Genomic DNA, 19948 nt, shown 5'->3' on the forward strand with positions numbered 1-19948 from the left:
GGAGTGACAGTGATACAGGTTCTGTGTGGCCTGAAAAATATAAAAGCTTCAAAGAGAATGTAAATCTTAAGAGCAGACTTAAAAGATGTGTATGGTTTAGATATGCAGATAAAATAAGCATAAGCAGAGGGAACAAAGGGAGAAAGGGGAGAAAGGACTAGAAGGACCATGAAGAAATCAGTCTAGAGCCTTCTTATTGGCATAGGAAGCTAGTATAGTTAGTTAAGAGAGTAGCAGGATGTAACCACTTTTCAGGAATAGTACAGATGGAATTTGTGCCAAGATGGTTGGATTAGACAAGTAAACCTCTAAGATCTCTTCCAGCCTAATATTCTAGACTTCTATAAGATGCATATTTGAGAACTGGGAGATAATGATTTCTCCTAGGCTGTGTGTATAAAAGAGCCAAAAGGTCCCTGGGCAAGCTGTTCCTATACAGTGTCACTCATGTGGCTCATCTCTTTTATTCTGGTACTATCAGAGGAGAATTCAGACCCATAATGACATATAATTTTACCTCTGTGAGGCAGGTACAGAATTTCCTTCTTCAGAAGTTTCTTCGACAAACAGCCCTTGGGAAGACTGCAAAGAAATATGTAACATCCTAAATATATAGGCACAGATGAACTGGTTTCTCTTCCTTTTTAAAAAAATTTAATTGTTCAACATTATCACTCAGCAATTAGTAATAAGAATAAAACATTTTACATAAGTCAGTGAGTTTAAGTAAAAAGAACATATCCTGTGGAGTCAGAACACTGGAATTTAAATCATGGGTGAACCACCTGTTAACTTTGTAATCTTGGGTAAGTCACATCTGAATCTGCTTCCTCATCTTAAAGTAGTATTAACAATTGCCTCACAGAGTGTTATTGTGAGAATTAAGCAAGATAATATATATGATGCACTGTGTAAAATGCAAGACATATAAATATTAATTGGCGAGTCAAATGAATTATGATTTCAGAAAAGCAATTATGAAGCTTTTGTTGTGGAAGGAAGAGATATAGAGAAAAGTTCAGTTCTCAGTGGGAAGAAGTCTCTCTTGCACAACCAAGCCATAACATAGGCTATCGAAAAGAAAGGGTTATAAAGATTCCTTTTGCTAAAAATCTGCCACTATGGTTTTAATATGTGGCCACAAAGATACCTTTTAAGAAACATAACAAATAGGGACTGGCTAAGAAAAAAATTATTTTCTCTGATTAATAGTAGAGTTGGTGCAAATGTTAACTCATTAAATGTAGGTGCACAGCAGAGTGTGGAAAAAGTAGCTACTGCTGCCTTAGGGGTACTTCTGAGGAAGTGCCTGGGCTGTGAGGCTTCTTCCAATAGATGTAAAGCTACTGGCTGAAATTTTCAGGGTCTCCTAACAGGATATAAATAACCTAAACAAGTTAGGCACCTCTATACCACTCAGGTACATGATGAAATATACTAAAAACAGGAATAGCTTAGATGAGCCTTCAGTCAAACGGAAGATAAAGCTGTACAATGATTGGGAATGTAGTCACTACGAAAAATGAGGGCTGAACAAAACTGTCAAAAGGACTAAAATACAACAGAAATAAATACTTCACCTGACTGTTTGAACTCAGTGGTGACAAAACAGTTTTATTTCTATCTCAAAAAAAAAAAAGGTAAATACTGACACCTGGTGTCCATTTAACAGAATTTTACCTTGTTAGAATGACTAGCCAACTAAGCCTTTGGCTTCAGAAGCAAACAAGGTACTGATTAATAAGTTATGAGATACCTCCACCTCTACCTCAGGCTAAACATATCTCTTCCTTTCCCAGTGTAATTTTTTGAAAAAATTATTGTACACCTATTATGTGCCAGGCCTATGCTAATCACTTTACATGTATTATCTCCTTTAATCTTCACAAGAACCTTCTGAGGTAGAAGCTATTAAATTATCTTAGAAATGAGGAAAGTGAAACTTGGACAGGTTAAATAATCTTCCCAAAATCATAGAGCTGTTCAAAGTGGAGCCTGGACCTTTCTGACTCCAAAATCCATGCTCTAACCACTACAGTTATGTTGTTTAGTCAAATAATTTTCTTCCTAACCATTTCAACATAGAATCCCAAGACTGTCTTCATTTCAATAAATCATTTTTAATTCCTAAACTTACACCTCAATGGCAGTAATCTAAACACGGGTAAAGTAAGGTTCTTCCAGAATATGAAAATAACAGAGCAAAACAAGCAGACAAAATTTGATTAGAATATCCAAGTCTAATCAAGGTGAACAGAGAAGCATGACGGGAATGTAACTTTCACTAAGGAAGCTGTGGCCTAATCAAGACATTGCACTCTGCCTGAACAAATACTATGTTAATGGAAAGGGATAGTTTGCAACAAATCCAAAAAAGAAAAATCCAAAGACCCAGAATCAAGCAGTGTCTTCAACACCATGGTCTGGAAGTGAAAGTTAACAGACACATCATCTGATCACCACAGAAATGTCCTCTGCTGCAGGCATTAGTAGCTTATCAGGTCTTTCCAAAGACTAGTTGAATCACCCCTTAAAACTTCCACTTTCTGATTATTATTTCAGCCTTCCAGATTCCTTCATCCTAGAAAAAGGTATGATGGTGGGCTGGAGTATTCTGGTTAATGAAAATGTCTCTCTTCCATAATAAATTAACAAACTGACATTTGGTATACATACCAGCTTGAAATTTGGTTAATCAAAGTCAGTTCTCACATTCCCACAGAATCTGGTCATTTCTGAGAAAGAAATCCCAGTACCTGGACTGAAAAATTAAGGATCAGACCCTAAAAAGTAGTGACCACATCAATATACTAACCCTCCTCTCCCTGCTGTACAGCCATCAAGATGACCTCTCCATCTTCATTAACAACTTCCCTATAACTGCAGTGATGCCAGAAACCAGTTATCATCTGATCCAAACTGTTTAGTCTATGTGAAGTTTTTATAACCTAAGCAATTTGCCCCAGGGTGAATGTTTCTCTGAGTCCCTATTTCTGGGACTCTCTTGCTATCTCTATCAACCAAGGAGTCTCAAATGTGGGCAGTTCCAGCAAAGCCAAAATCAATAGAAAATGTTTAACAAACACATAAACTCTTTCTACCCACAGTTCCTGAAAGCAAAAGACCAAGATAAGACAAGAAATTACAATTGCAAGACTTTCATTATTTGCCTATAAAATTAGTTAAGTTGATTTCTCTTTGTTTTGTTTTTTTAAAGATGCTATTCTACATCAGCAAGGCTGCAGTGAACTAGGCATTCTCATACATTGCTGGAAGGAAAGAGTACAAATTTGAACAACCTTTCTTAAAAGCAATTTAGCAGTAAATAGCAGGTCTTTTTTTTTTACGTTCCTAACTCTTTAACCCAGCATTTTTCTGGCTCCCTATCTCTAAAGACACTAATCTTAAATAAATAAAAGTTTTACTTAGAAAGATGTTTATCACAACTGAAATACCCAGCAATAGGAAAACGATTTAAATATTATCATAAACTTATAAGCCAAAATATTATAGTAATTAAAAATGAGATCTATAATTTTAACATCGTAAGAAAGTTTACATAATGTTAACTTAAAAATATAAAAATACAGTAATATGATATAAACCATACAAAAAAATAGGTATAGAAAAAAAGATGAAGGAATACATCACTGGATGGTAGGATGGTAGGACTGTGGATACTTTCAACTTTGTTCTTCACACTTTTTTGCATTTTTCAATAGTTCTAAGTGATTTCTAAAAATAATGTTAATGACTAAACTGAATATTTACTAGGTTGTCTACCTGGTCTCCTTTTACTGAGGACTGTTCCTCACCCCTGGCACTGCAGGACAGCAGTGGGCTCACAGCCATTTGTACAATTTGGAACATACCCCCTTTGGGCCACAGACAACTGGGCTGGGGACGGCTACTAACTCTAAATGGGCCATAAGTCATTTCCTAGAAGTTTGAAGTTGGAACTGGGAAAGAATAAATCTCCTGTAACCTGTATTTACCTTTGGGAACTGTAGGATCAATATCTTCCACCTACCATGTGAAACAGAGAAGCAAAGGAAGCCAGTTTGCAGGGAGGAAAATGAAGCAGACACAATATAACTATGAGATACAGACGAATTTTCCAGACCTAGTGCCTTATCCAGGCTTGGTTTACCATTCTGTTTTAGAATTTATGAGGCACCCTATTTCCTTATGATGAAGTCCTCTTTTTAATTAAGCTAGTTTGATTTAGTTTGTTACAGCCAAACAGTACCAATTAATAATACCATGTGTAGTATTTGGTGGCCTGTTCATGAAGTTAGAGAACTTCAACCTAATAAGGCCAGCCACTAGGTTCTAACCACTTCCAGCCTATTCTACAGGCACTGCTTTCAAACCTCAGAACCTGACACAAGTCTATGCTCTAGAACTCTGGCCCATGGGATCTTTCAAGCTAATGATTTGAATTACAGTAAATCATTAAGTGTTCACTCTGTGGAGTTAATTTATTCTTTTAAGAGGAAGTATCTCTGAATCACAATGAATAAGCAAAATGTTACCATAAGCATAACCTAACTTTCCTTTGGAAAAGAGGCAAGTCACTAGAAGAACTGTTAAGAAAAATGCTTTCTCTTCCCACACAGCTATGTTTCTAGAATGTGAATGAAAAAGGATGTTAGGGAAGAATAATTCCCATACATATTCTCAATGAATAACCTTCTGGTCCCTTAGAGAAAACTACCATTTACTGAGTGGCTATAATCTCCTAAGCATTATACTAGACATTTACATAATTCACTTTAATCATTAAAACTACTGAAATATATGAATTACTACTCCCATTTTACAGATGTTTACAGATGTTTTTAAACTGAGATTCAGAGGCTAAATGGCTTTCTCAAAGGCAGAGTCACTAAAACACTAAAGTCAAAATTCAAACTCCAAATCCATGCTCTCTACACAATGCTATGAAATTTCTCATAGCTACCATTTCTTGAACCCTTATCATAAAAGAGACAGAACAGGATAATAGCAAAACAAAACCAAAAACTCAAGAGTCCAATAATAGAAATAGTGACAAAAAATAGTAAAGTAATAAAACAGAATACTCTTGAAAATTATAGTTTATAAAGAATTCATAATGATATGATTGTTTTTGTAATACTTAGAGAAAAAAATAAAAAAAATAGAATATAAGCTTACTCTGTTACATATACAACCTATATATCTATATAATATTATCTAGGAATCTCAGAAAAAGACTTAAAAGGCAACCTAAATGTCCCCAAACAGGGAACTGTTTTCAGTAAATTACTGAAAATCACCACAAGCAAAATCAGAAACACACCATTATGTGAGGGAAAAAATAAACTGGAAAACTATCTGCATTTCCTATCACAAAGGACCACTTCCCCTAATACATAAAGGGTGCCTACAAACCACTAAGAAAAAGACTATCGTAAAAGAAAAATGCCCATAAGATCTAAACAGACAGAAAAGGAAATACAAATGGGTCTCAACTACACAGGAGAAAAGTGCAAATTAAGACTGCATCGTGGGACTTCCCTGGTGGAGCAGTGGTTAAGAATCCGCCTGCCAATGCAGGGGACATGGGTTCGATCCCTCTGGGAAGATCCCACATGCCACGGAGCAACTAAGCCCATGCACCGCAACTACTGAGTCTGCACTCTAGAGCCCGCGAGCCACAACTACCGAGCCCGCCACGCCACAACTACTGAAGCCCGCGTGCTCTAGGGCCCACGTGCCTCAACTACTGAGCCCGTGCTCCTAGAGCCCGTGCTCTGCAACAAGAGAAGCCACCGCAGTGAGAAGCCACCGCAGTGAGAAGCCCACGCACTACAACGAAGAGTAGCCCCCGCTCGCTGCAACTAGAGAAAGCCCGTGCGCAGCAATGAAGACCCAACACAGCCAAAAAAAAAAGACTGCATTGCGATACTATGTTTCATGTCTCAGACTGGCAAAGATCAAGAAGTCCTGATAATACTGTACTGGTATGGGTATGGGGAAGCTGGTACTCATACAACCTCTACAGAAGGCAATTTAGGAACAGCTAACAAAATTGTAAATATATATATACTTTGGTCCACCAATTACATCAACAAGATCTTACAAAATCTCCCATGTAGATGAAACATCTTCTGCACAAGAGTAATAATCCTCTTCCAATTAAAAAAAAAAAGAGTGATAATCACTGCAGTAGTGTTTGTAACTATTATTTTGGAAATGACCTAAATGTCCACCAATAGAGGCACTAGATAAACTCATCCATACATGACATATTACACATTCCCCTCGCCCCCACCCAAAAAGAAGAAAATTTTTAGGTACTGTTATAGAATGATCTCATAGAGATAGTAAATGAAAAAAGCAATGTGCAGAATAATGTGGAATATGCTATCAGCTGTGTAAAAAGTGAGGAAAAGAATATGTATACACATTTGCTTGTACTACATGAAATATCTTAGAAGGATGCACTAGAAACTAGTAATAAATGTTGACTCCAGGGAGGGGAACTGGTTGGCTGGGGATGGGGATAGGAGACAAACTTTTTATTTATATCTTTTTGAATTTTGAGCCAGTTGAACATTATTACCTATTCAAAAACTTAACTTTTTAGAAATACATATTTTAAAACAAAAAATAAATTTATGATATATCCATCTGATAGAATAATGTTTTCAAGTATACATAATAGGAAAAGATCTAAGATAAGCTATTAAATAGGGGAAAGGAACAAAGTTTATACAGAAGAGTCTTCATTTTGTTGAAAAATTAAAAAGAAAAAAATATTTTTATATGCACAGAAATAATAATGATTGCCTCTTAGTGCTGGGATTATGGGCAATTTTTTCTTTACACTCTTCTGTACTTTCCTAATTTTCCGCAGTGAGCATATGCTACTTTAAAAATCAGGGGGGCAAAAACACAGAAAGAACAGATAGCTAAAATAATCCTTTGTTTAATCATCCTTAATTACAGCATCACTGACCCTTACCTGACCATGACTGGTTGTTGGTTCTTCCTCCAACAAAAGTTTCTCTTTCAAGCTTTTAATTGGGCTTTCTTGGAAATCCTTGGTTTTTGAGTGCCAGACAGATGCCCTAAACTCCTGCCTCTCCTCTTTGTCTTCATCTCCCATATCTTCTGAGATGCATTCATTTTTTTCACTAGCCTGATCTCCTTGGCCACATTCATTCTGGATCAGAGAAGGAGGTCTAGGTAACACTGGCTCCCCAAACCCTTTTTTTTTAAGAGCTGCCTCTGAGCCATTTTCAGGCTCTTTTGATAAACCTCCAACTGGCAGAGAATGACCTTGGTATATTGGTTAGGGTCTACTCCAGCAGGGCAGAATGGAATACCCCAGAAGTAGTGCACAGTGCCCCCAATGTCCTGGAGACCTTTGGCATCTGCTGGGGTAGGCAGACAGTGCCTAGATGTGTCCCCCCTACCCTGGGCAGCTTTGTGAAAAGCACAACCCCTCCCAGTACTTTCCTGTGGCTTCCCACACTGTGTGCGCTCAGCCAAGTGGCCAGTACATCTGTCAAAACATTTAACGTTCTCATTCTCAAACACTGGCTGGCTTGACTGGTCCCAGCTTCCTGAGCTGCCAGAGACCGGCTCCTCTTCAGTGTTTTCAGTGCGGTCCCAAGGCTCCTCTCTTTCCTCAGACTCGTTTCCCTGACTGATATGTGAGCCTTTAAACAGTGATGGAGGTACCAGCTGCCATATGCCTGTAGGTATTTGAGAAAAAGTAGGGCTAAGGACAAACCATTTTTTATTAAGAGGGCTTGGTAAGTTATCAAGAATTACATAACGTGGGTAAAAAAAGGCTCTTCTTTGGGTTTAACCAAAGGTTGGCTTTTCCTTGGAGATAAAAGTATGCTGGATATTAGTGAGATCTCAACTACTTTCTGATTTAACCTCTTTAATACCACCAAAGGGATTCTGGACATTTCTGTGTATCTACTCTCAGCATGATATCCCTGTGATATGGTTATACTTGATGAGAAGGAGCCAGAACAGGGAGACATGCCTTCAGTGGTCCCAAAGTCTGTGGTTTTCTCTTGGTGGGACTGTGAAGATGGTCCAGCAGCCAGAGGTCGAGATCTGGTAGCAGAAGCATCAGAAGGTCGGCAACTCTGAAACAAGTGATCCCACACCAGACCAGGTTTATTATTAAGATAGCTATACAGGAAGGGTCACAGGAAAGGACAAAAAGGGGAGTCCACCATCCCTAAGAGATTCTCCTCTCCAAAACGTAGATGCTCAATTCAAATGAATTCTACAACATGTACTGCATGCCTACTATGTGCAAAGTGCTATACTAGATCACTATACTAAACCCTTTTCTAATATAGAGAGGTGAATGGCATAAAGGATGGCTCACGACCTGCCACTGGCAAATATCTTTCACATTTAAAATAATTTCAATTACACATATTCAAATCACAATTAAATATTATTTGAAAAATTTTAAGACTGCTCATTTTTTCTCTCCATAACCCACCTCTGGTTCTCATTCCCTTTGCTCTCCCCACAAAACAGGGGAAGTAAAGCACCTTATCTTGCTCCCTTTTGGTTTCTTGACACTCAATAACTCTTTTCAGAAGCTGCCAACTACTACGGTTCTCTTAAGCCATGGACTGAAAATCTGTGAGGTGGAAAACTTTCATACAGAATTAACAAAACACTTCAAATTGAGTTCATCAACAATTCAACACAGACTTAAAAATTATTATGGGAAATACCTGTTACTTGAAAACCATATGAACTACTATAACTGGTTCCTAATGCAGCCATAACACTGCAGAAATAAAAAACTACTGCTGATCAATCCTCACAAACTTTTTCAACATAGCATATTTACATTCAGGCTTTCAGCAATGGCTTTCCTCAAGAGCTCCTCTTCTTCCTCCTCTTGGCTGTTCACCTCCCTAGCTTCCTGTTCACTCATTTTGACAGCCAGAGCAAACTGTTCTTCTTCTGTCATTTCTGTAAGAAGATCGGGAAAAGAGAGAGAGGGACACCACAAACATTGAATCAGCACGTAGACAAGAAACAGAATTACTAAACTTTTCAAGCAAAGACACTACAGACCATTTAGTACAATTTTATAATTTTACAAATGAGGAAAGCCCCAAAAGGTAAGGTGCTGGCAAAGATCAGCAGCAGCAGTTACAAGAATCCTGGGTTAACTAGACTGTGAACTCCTATGAAGGCAGAGTTTCTGCCTATTTTTGTTCACTGTTGTGTCTCCAGCACAAGAAAAGAGTACCTGGCACCTGGTAGATACTCAATAAATATCTGGTGAATGAATAAATAGGAGGAACTAACTTCCACTCCAGGGCTTTTTGTTACATATCACTTTATACATATTTGCTTCAAGCTCAACATTTAACCAGAATAATTTTACTCTTCAGAATCCTCTGATTTACCCAGTAGAAAAGAACATTTCTAATGACCAGAATGTCATCTCCAAAGACCATTTCCCATTAAAAGCAACTGGGTTACCTCGGAGAGAAATAGTTGATTCCAAGTCTGCATCTGTAGAAGATGAACTAGAATATCTATCATATCTGTGAGCAATGAATCTATCTGATATAACCAGGGTCGTATCAAAAGAACTTACGAGCCAACTTAAAAAGGTTCTCAATGGCCAAAAATGGGACCACTGGAATATCAATATGGATAATGAATGCAATGAATTAAAACACACTAAATATGTTTAAATCTATGAGTTCATAATAGTACTTTAAAAAAAACACAACTAACTGGTCACTGTTGAAGAATATTAGTGAATCAACTATTCTGAAAACTGGTAAATAAAAGGATAGAGAATCAAGCTTTTGTTCTACTCTTCCAACACAAGCTATACTACTGGGTAACCAACCAGATGAAGAGAAGTTTCTCTTTAAAGAAGTATTCCAGCTAATAAATATAATAGAAATGATAGAATTAGAATATTGCCATTTTAGAGTCTGTCATACAGAGTAAAGTAAGCCAGAAAGAGAAAAACAAATATCGTATATTAACGCATATATGTGCAATCTATAAAAACGGTACAGATGAACCTATGTGCAGGGCAGGAATAGAGATGTAGATGTAGAGAACGGACATGTGGACACGGGGGATAGGAGACAGGGGGACGAATTGAGAGATTAGGTTTGACATAAATACACTACCATGTGTAAAATACATAGCTAGTGGGAACCTGCTGTATAGCACAGGGAGCTCAGCTCGGTGCTCTGTGACAACCTAGATGGGTGGGATGGGGGTGGGGGTGGGAGGGAGGTCCAAGGGGTAGGGGATATATGTATACATATAGCTGATTCACTTCATTGTACAGCAGAAACTAACACAACATTATAAAGCAACTTTACTCCAATATAAAAAAAATGAGAATATTGCCATTTTGTATAATCCCTATGGAGAGAATTTTGGCAATGTCTAACAAACTACATATATGAAACAGCAATCCCAATTCTAGCAATTTACTCTAATGATATATTTCCAATTTTTTTAAAAAGTAAATATGCACTATATTTTTCATTGCAACATTGTTTGAATTTGCAAAACACTAGAGTCCACATAATGACTACAATAGGACATTGCTTGAATAAACTCTGGTATACATATATAAAACTGTAAAGAAGAATAAGGAAGGTATCTATGGTCTGGGAACAGAATGATTTCAAAGATACGGTATTAAGTTAAAAAAAAAAACACAAAAGAGTATACAGTATGCCACTTTTTCCAAAGACAGGAAGGAAAAATTAGAAACTAATGCAAGTGGTTATATACAGGTAGTTGGGCAAAAAGTGGAAGGGGTAAGGGAGGGAGTGACATTTCTTTGCATATACCTTTTTGTATATCCTTGACTCAATTAGGTAAAGGTTAAACCTATTTTTAAAAAGTAAAATAAAATCAATAAGGATGAGGGATCCCTAAAATTTAATCTCAACATACAAAATGCACCCAAATGAATCAGAAGTGACCTTAATGAGAATGAAAACATAACATATCAAAATCTGTGGAAGGTACCTAACACAATGTTTACAGGGAAATGTATAGCTTTACATGATCATATTAGAAAAGAAGAAAAGTTTAAAATCAGAGATCCAAGCTTTCCTCTTTAAAAAGCCAAAAAATGAAGAGTGAAATTCACCCAGAGTAAGAAAAAAGAAAGAAATATAAAGAGCAGAAATCAATGAAATAGAAGATGGCATACAATAAAGAAAAAAAAGGGACTTCCCTGGTGGCACAGTGATTAAGAATCCACGTGACAATGCAGGGGGCACCAGTACAATCCCTGGGCTGGGAAGATTCCACATGCCACGGAGCAACTAAGCCCGTGCACCACAACCACCGAGACTGCGCTCTAGAGCCCACGAGCTGCAACTACTGAGCCCGCACACCACAACTACTGAGCCCCCACACTGCAACTACTGAAGCCCGTGCGCCTAGAGCCCGTGCTCCGCAACAAGAGAAGCCACCACAATGAGTAGCCCATGCACCGCAACGAAGAGTAGCCCCTGCTCACCACAACTAAAGAAAGCTCGGGCGCAGCAAGGAAGACCCAATGCAGCCAAAAATAAATTAAAAAGAAAAAAAAATTTAGGGATTTCCCTAGCAGTGCAGTGGTTAAGATTCCACCTGCCAATGCAGAGGACACGGGTTCAAGCCCTGCTCCGGGAAGATCCCACATGCCGCGGAGCACCGAAACCTGTGCGCCACAGCTACTAAGCCTGTGCTCTAGAGCACATGAGCCACAACTACTGAACCCGCTCACCACAACTACTGAACCCGCTCACCACAACTACTGAAGCCCGCATGCCTAGAGCCCATGCTCTGCAACGAAAAGCCACCGCAATGAGATGCCTGCACACCACAGTGAAGAGTAGCCCCCGCTCACCACAACTAGACAAAGCCTGCACACAAAAAAGAAGACCCAATGCAGCCCAAATTAAGTAAATAAATAAATAAATTTATTTTTTAAAAAAAACAGCTTCAGGTTAAAAAAAAAAATTAATACCAAAAATTGATTCCATGAAAAGGTCAATAAAATTTATAAAACTCTAATTAAACTGATGAAGGAGAAAAAGAAAACATGTAAGTTAACAACACAGTAATAAAAGAGGGGACGTACCACTACAGATACTACACTCATGAAAAGAATAATAAGTGAATACTGTGGACAATTTTATGCCAATAAATTTGACAAACTGGATCATTCATTCTCAATAGGCATGATATCATCCCCAAGTGGACAAAAACTGGTTCTTGGAAGTCCAAAAAAATCTTACTCTCTTTACATATAAAAAATGGATATATAAGTCAGTACATAAACAGGATATACAGCATTATCTATGGTATTAAAATTTCATGGGGACAGTGGTGGCTAGGAAAACAAAGTCTAAAAAGGATCCTTCAGGGAACAGTAATGAAAAAAGGACTGAGAAACACTGACTTAACTGAAACAAACAAAACCAAAAAATCACTGAAAAACATAAATTATGGAAACTGACACAAGAAGAAACAGAAAATCTGAATAGCCTTACATCTATTAAACAATTTGAATTTCTAATTAAAAACCCCTCCATAAAGAAAATCCAAGGCCATCTGACATTCATCACTGGTGAATTCTAACTAAGAATAAAGAAAAAAATAATAGCAACATAATTCAGAAAGTAAGATATCACATCTCCCCAACTTGATTTATAGATTCAACACAATCCCAATAACAATCCCAACAAGCTCATTTAATGGAACATAATAGAAAATTCAGAAATAGATCCACAAATCAATTTTTCAATTGATTTTCATCAACAATCCTTTTCAGCAAATGGTACTAGAACTGGTAATCCATAAGGAAAAAAAATGAACCTTAACTCTTATCTCATACTATACACAAAAAATTAACTCAAAATGGAATATATATCTAAATGTAAAACCTAAAACTATAAAAGTCCTAGAAGAAAACATAGGTGAAAAACCTTTGTAACTGTTGGGTAGTCAAGTATTTCTTAGACAAGACCCAGAGAGAAAAAAAAATTCTTTTTAAAAGGACCTGGGACTTCCCTGGTGGTGCAGTGGTAAGAATCCACCTGCTGATGCAGGTGACATGAGTTCGAGCCCTGGTCCAGGAAGATCCCACATGCCACAGAGCAACTAAGCCTGTGTGCCACAACTACTGAGCCTGCGGCTCTAGAGCCCACGAGCCACAACTACTGAAACCCATGCGCCTAGAGCCTGTGCTCCGCAACAAGAGAAGTCACCACAATGAGAAGCCTGCACACCGCAACAAAGAGTAGCCCCCACTTGCCACAACCAGAGAAAAGCCCGCGCAGCAACGAAGACCCAACACAGCCAAAAATAAATAAATAAAATAAAATAAATATATATATATTTTTTAAAAGGACACTCTTACTCACCAGTTACTATCTCTTATTTTTTATATAACCATGATCTGAGACTAAAGTTCAATAAACATCCCTGCTGACTAGGACACATTTTACCTGACCTCTCTACTGTAATAAGAACCCAACCATTAGAAGAAAGGGAGAAACAAACTGGAATACCATCCAGGAGGCATGCTCCTTAAAGGAAAATGTCAGCAAGTGCCAACCTTAGACTCTCTAACTGAATTGGCTTGACTCACCTTATCAAATGATTCTGCTGATTCTAAACACAAAGTACTACACAATTTGTGTGAAGGTGATTATGCTGGTCATAATTTATGATGATTAACATCTCCCAACATTCAGGTTAGCCTCCCACTGAGATGTGCAAACAGGCTGTTAACAATCCAAACAATCCAGAACACAAAACTAGATAGAGAACCTGAATAATTTGCAGTTGTTCAAAATGGCTGAAAGAGAACATTTCATGTAACAACAACAACAAAAGATAAATTATTTTCCTGCCCTGATCTTTTCCTAAGAACTTCCTTTTCCAAAACAGATACAGCTCTGCAACTATGGTAAAGCTGATATATCTATATATGGCCAGTTACAATGTAAATTTATAAAACACTTTTGAAATAATCAAGGCACTGTGTCATAACCCGTACAGATGTGCTTTCTTAAACAAAGTGACACCACTTCTGGGAATTTATCCTGAACAATCACTGAAAAGGAGAAAAGTGTTACACAAGAAGATGTTCATTACCCTATAACCTATAAGGTGACTTACTTAGATACCTAAAGACAAGGCCATGGTTAAGTACATTGTGGCATGTTAACTCAAGAAACGCAGATGTTGTTATCAAAATACTAATCATGAAGACATATAAAAATGATAAAGTCTGGTGGGGCAGAGTCAAGATGGCATACTAGGAGGCAGCATAATTCGCATCTCCTCACAACTAGGGCACCTACCTGGCACCCGTGGGGGACCACAGACACCTAAGGGGACAGGAGGAAACCCCAGTGATAGGGTAGGACGTGAGGCTTGGGGGAGTGAAGGGGGAGGAGAAGTGGAGGCCAGATAGGAATGGCGCCCCTAAGGGGCAGCTGGGGGAGGGGAAGGGATAAATTGGGGAACCATTGGGAGGGCAGAGGATCAAAACGGAGCGTGGCCAGGTTTCCCCTGCGCACTTGGACCCCCCAGGAATCTGTTGAGATCCCGGGCCTGATCCTCTGTCCACCTAGGCCCCCTCCAGCCGGGTGGGTCCTGAGGGAGTGGGAAGGAGGTAAGAGGGAGCAAAAGTAAAGGCCGGACCTCCAGGACGGCACCCCAAGGGGTGGCTGGGGGAGGGAAGGAGTTCCTACACTCAGCAGGACCCACCCATGGTTAGGAGGTGAGGGGCAACAGGGGAGACCCTGGGGGAGACAGTGGGGGAGGGACACGAAGGAACGGAAGGGAACCAGGCCAGTGCTTTCCCTGTCCACTTAGGCACCAGGAAGCCTGTTGGGCTCCCAGGCCTAATCCTCTGCCCTCGGAGCCTCCCTTCTGCTGGACAGAGCCCAAACCCCACCCTTACACCCCTGCCCAGGGCCCTACCTCTACACTCGGAGACTCCCTCCAAAGAGCTGGGCCTAAACCCCACTCACACACCCTCACTCAGGGCCCTACCTCCAAACTCCGGAACCCCACACTCCAGAGGCCCTCCTCTCAAGGTGTTGCCTCTCCTCTTCTGTGCAGGTCCTAAGCAGAGGCCCCGCCCCACGCTTAAACGTAGCCCCATCTAGGCCCCGCCCCACGCTCAAACATCACCCCCCACCCGCCTAGGACCCACCCCATCCTAAACCCTGCTCCCACCTAAGTTCCACCCCCTACCTAAACTCCGCCCCCATAGCCTAGCCTTTTTTTTTTCCCTTTTTTTTCTTTTCTTTATTCTTCTTACATTGAGGTTCTGTTTTACCTTGCTGATTCATTGTTGACTCTTTTATATTTTTATTTTTCCTAATAAATCTTTTATTTTTCTAACTTTTATTCTTTATAATTCGCTAGTGATCTCTCCTTTGGCTCACTGCCCCACCCCCCCTTTTTTCTTTTTTTTTTTGCTGTGGTTTTATTTCACCTTGTTGCTGTTGTTTCAATTATAGTTTTCTTTTTCCTAATATATTTTTTACCTTTCTGATTTTATTTTGTTTTTTATTCTTTGATATTGTACTGCTCCTTTTTTTTCTTTCTTTCTTCCTTTTTTTTTTTTTCTTTTTAATTGCACCACGAAGCTTGCAGTATCTTGGTTCCCAGGCTGGAGGTCGGGCACAAGCTGTTGTGGTGTGAGCTCCGAGTGCAAACCACTGGACTAACAGAGAACCTCAGACCCCAAAGAATATCAATCCAAGCGAGGCCTGCCAGAGTTCCTCATCTCAGCACCAAGACCCAGCTCTATCAAACTGCCTGCAAACTCCAGTGCTGGACATCTCAGGCCAAACAACCAGTAAGACAGGAATACAGCACCACTCATCAAAAAAAAAATAAAAAAGGAAACGACAATAAAAATATGTTACAGACGAAGGAGCAAGGTAAAAACCTACAAGACCAAATAAATGGAGATGAAATAGGCAATCTACCTGAAAAAGAATTCAGAGTAATGATAGTAAAGATGATCCAAAATCTCAGAAACAGAATGGAGAAAATACAAGAAACATTTAACAAGGACCTAGAAGAACTAAAGAGCAAACAAACAGTGATGAACAACACAATTACTGAAATTAAAAATTTAGAAGGAATCAATAACAGAATAACTGAGGCAGAAGAACGGATAAGTGAGCTGGAAGATAAAATGGTGGAAATAACTGCCAGGGAGTAGAATAAAGGAAAAAGAATGAAAAGAATTGAGGACAGTTTCAGAGACCTCTGGGACAACATTAAATGCACCAACATTCGAATTATAGGGGTCCCAGAAGAAGAAGAGAAAAAGAAAGGGTCTGAGAAAATATTTGAAGAGATTATAGTCGAAAACTTCTCTAACGTGGGAAAGGAAATAGTCAATCAAGTCCAGGAAGCACAGAGAGTACCATACAGGATAAATCCAAAGAGAAACATGCTAAGACATATTAATTAAACTATCAAAAATTAAATAAAAAGAAAAAATATTAAAAGCAGCAAGGGAAAAGCAACAAATAACATACAACTGAATCCCCATAAAGTTAACAGCTGATTTTTCAGCAGAAACTCTGCAAGCCAGAAGGGAGTGGGAGGACATATTTAAAGTGATGAAAAGGAAAAACCTACAACCAAGACTACTCTACCCAGCAAGGATCTCATTCAGAATTAATGGAGAAATTAAAACCTTTACAGATAAGTAAAAGTTAAGAGAATTCAGCACCACCAAACCAGCTTTACAACAAATGCTAAAGGAACTTCTCTAGGCAGGTAATACAAGAGAAAGAAAAGACCTACAAAAACAAACCCAAAACAATTACAAAAATGGTAACAGGAACATATATATCGATAATTACCTTAAATGTAAATGGCTTAAATGCTCCAACCAAAAGACACAGACTGGCTGAATGGATACAAAAACAAGACCAGTACATATGCTGTCTACAAGAGACCCAATTCAGACCTAGAAACACACACAGACTGCAAGTGAGGGGATGGAAAAAGATACTCCATGCAAATGGAAATCAAAAGAAAGCTGGAGTAGCAATTCTCATATCAGACAAAATAGACTTTAAAATAAAGACTATTAGAAGAGACAAAGAAAGACACTACATAATGATCAAGGGATCAATCCAAGAAGAAGATATAACAACTGTAAATATTTATGCACCCAACATACGAGCACCTCAATACCTAAGGCAAATGCTAACAGCCATAAAAGGGGAAATCGACTAACAAAATAATAGTAGGGGACTGTAACACCCCACTTTCACCAATGGACAGATCATCCAAAAATGAAAATAAATAAGGAAACACAAGCTTTAAATGACACATTAAACAAGATGAACTAGGGCTTCCCTGGTGGCGCAGTGGTTAAGAATCTGCCTGCCAATGCAGGGGACACGGGTTCAAGCCCTGGTCTGGGAAGATCCCACATGCCATGAAGCAACTAAGCCCATGTGCCACAACTACTGAGCCTGTGCTCCAGAGCCCGTGCGCCACAACTCCTGAAGCCCAGGCGTCTAGACCCCATGCTCTGCAACAAGAGAAGCCACCGCAATGAGAAGCCCGCGCACTGCAATGAAGAGTAGCCCCCACTCACCGCAACTAGAGAAAGCCCATGCACAGAAACAAAGACGCAACGTAGCCAAAAATAAATAAATAAAATAGATAAATTTAAAAATATATACATTAAAAAAAAAGCAAGATGAACTTAATTGATATTTATAGGACGTTCCATCCAAAAACAACAGAATACACTTTATTCTCAACTGCTCATGGAACATTCTCCAGGATAGATCATATCTTGGGTTACAAATCAAGCCTTGGTAAATTTAAGAAAATTGAAATTGTATGAAGTATCTTTTCCGACTACAATGCTATGAGACTAGATATCAATTACAGGAAAAAATCTGTAAAAAATACAAACACATGGAGGCTAAACAATATGCTATTAAATAACCAATAGATCACTGAAAAAATCAAAGAGGAAATCAAAAAATACCTAGAAACAAATGACAATGAAAACACGACGACCCAAAACCTATGGGATGCAGCAAAAGCAGTTCTAAGAGGGAAGTTTATAGCAATACAATCCTACCTCAAGAAACAAGAAAAATCTCAAATAAACAACCTAATCCTATATCTAAAGCAATTAGAGAAAGAAGAACAAAAAAAAAACACCGAAGTTAGCAGAAGGAAAGAAATCATAAAGATCAGATCAGAAATAAATTAAAAAGAAATGAAGGAAACAATTGCAAAGATCAATAAAACTAAAAGCTGGTTCTTTGAGAAGATAAACAAAATTGATAAACCATTAGCCAGACTCATCAAGAAAAAAGGGAGAAGACTCACATCAACAGAATTAGAAATGAAAAAGGAGAAATAACAACTGACACAGCAGAAATACAAAGGATCATAAGAGATTACTACAAGCAACTCTATGCCAATAACATGGACAACCTGGAAGAAATGGACAAATTCTTAGAAAAGCACAACCTTCTGAGACTGAACCAAGAAGAAATAGAAAATAAAAACAGACCAATCACAAGCACTGAAATTGAAACTGTGATTAAAAATCTTCCAAAAAAGCCCAAGACCAGATGGCTTCACAGGCCAATTCTACCAAACATTTAGAGAAGAGCTAACACCTATCCTTCTCAAACTCTTCCAAAATACAGCAGAGGGAGGAACACTCCCAAACTCATTCTATGAGGCCACCATCACCCTGATACCAAAACAAGACAAAGACGTCACAAAAAAAGAAAACTACAGCCCAATATCTCTGATGAACACAGATGCAAAACTCCTCAACAAAATACTAGCAAACAGAATCCAACAGCACATTAAAAGGATCATACACCACGATCAAGCGGGGTTTACCCCAGGAATGCAAGGATTCTTCAATATATGCAAATCAATCAATGTGATAAACCATATTAACAAATTGAAGGAGAAAACCAGTATGATCATCTCAAGAGATGCAAAAAAAGCTTTTGACAAAATTCAACACCCATTTATGATAAAAACTCTCCAGAAAGTAGGCATAGAGGGAACCTACCTCAACATAATGAAGGCCATATATGACAAACCCACAGCCAACATCGTTCTCAATGGTGAAAAACTGAAACCATTTCCTCACAATCAGGAACAAGACAAGGTTGCCCACTCTCACCACTATTATTCAACATAGTTTTAGAAGTTTTAGCCACAGCAATCAGAGAAGAAAAAGAAATAAAAGGAATCCAAATCAGAAAAGAAGAAGTAAAACTGTCACTGTTTGCAGATGACATACTATACATAGAGAATCCTAAAGATGCTACCAGAAAACTACTAGAGCTAATCAATGAATTTGGTAAAGTAGCAGGATACAAAATTAATGCACAGAAATCTCTTGCATTCCTATACACTAATGATGAAAAATCTGAAAGAGAAATTAAGGAAACACTCCCATTTACCACTGCAACAAAAAGAATAAAATACCTAGGAATAAACCTACCTAAGGAGACAAAAGACCTGTATGAAGAAAACTATAAGACACTGATGAAAGAAATTAAAAATGATTCAAACAGATGGCAGAGACATACTATGTTCTTGGATTGGAAGAATCAACATTGTGAAAATGACTATACTACCCAAAGCAATCTACAGATTCAATGCAATCCCTATCAAACTATCAATGCCATTCTTCACAGAACTAGAACAAAAAATTGCACAATTTGTATGGAAACACAAAAGACCCCGAATAGCCAAAGCAATCTTGAGAAAGAAAAACGGAGCTGGAAGAATCAGGCTCCCTGACTTCAGACTATACTACAAAGCTACAGTAATCAAGACAGTATGGTACTGGCACAAAAACAGAAATATAGATCAATGGAACAGGATAGAAAGCCCAGAG

General features: G+C 38.4%; 1 protein-coding gene across 1 annotated transcript in view; it reads right to left on the reverse strand.

Annotated features, from left to right (window-relative positions):
* The window catches only part of UIMC1 (ubiquitin interaction motif containing 1), a 144105-nt gene that overhangs the window by 61953 nt on the left and 62204 nt on the right, over positions 1–19948 (reverse strand). The window contains 5 exon segments of the mRNA XM_036847772.1: positions 518–582; positions 6992–7245; positions 7248–7727; positions 8030–8135; positions 8864–8988. Coding sequence (XP_036703667.1) covers positions 518–582; positions 6992–7245; positions 7248–7727; positions 8030–8135; positions 8864–8988 — 1030 coding nt within the window.

The sequence above is a fragment of the Balaenoptera musculus genome, chromosome 3 (assembly GCF_009873245.2).
Source record: "Balaenoptera musculus isolate JJ_BM4_2016_0621 chromosome 3, mBalMus1.pri.v3, whole genome shotgun sequence".
Lineage (NCBI taxonomy): Eukaryota > Metazoa > Chordata > Mammalia > Artiodactyla > Balaenopteridae > Balaenoptera > Balaenoptera musculus.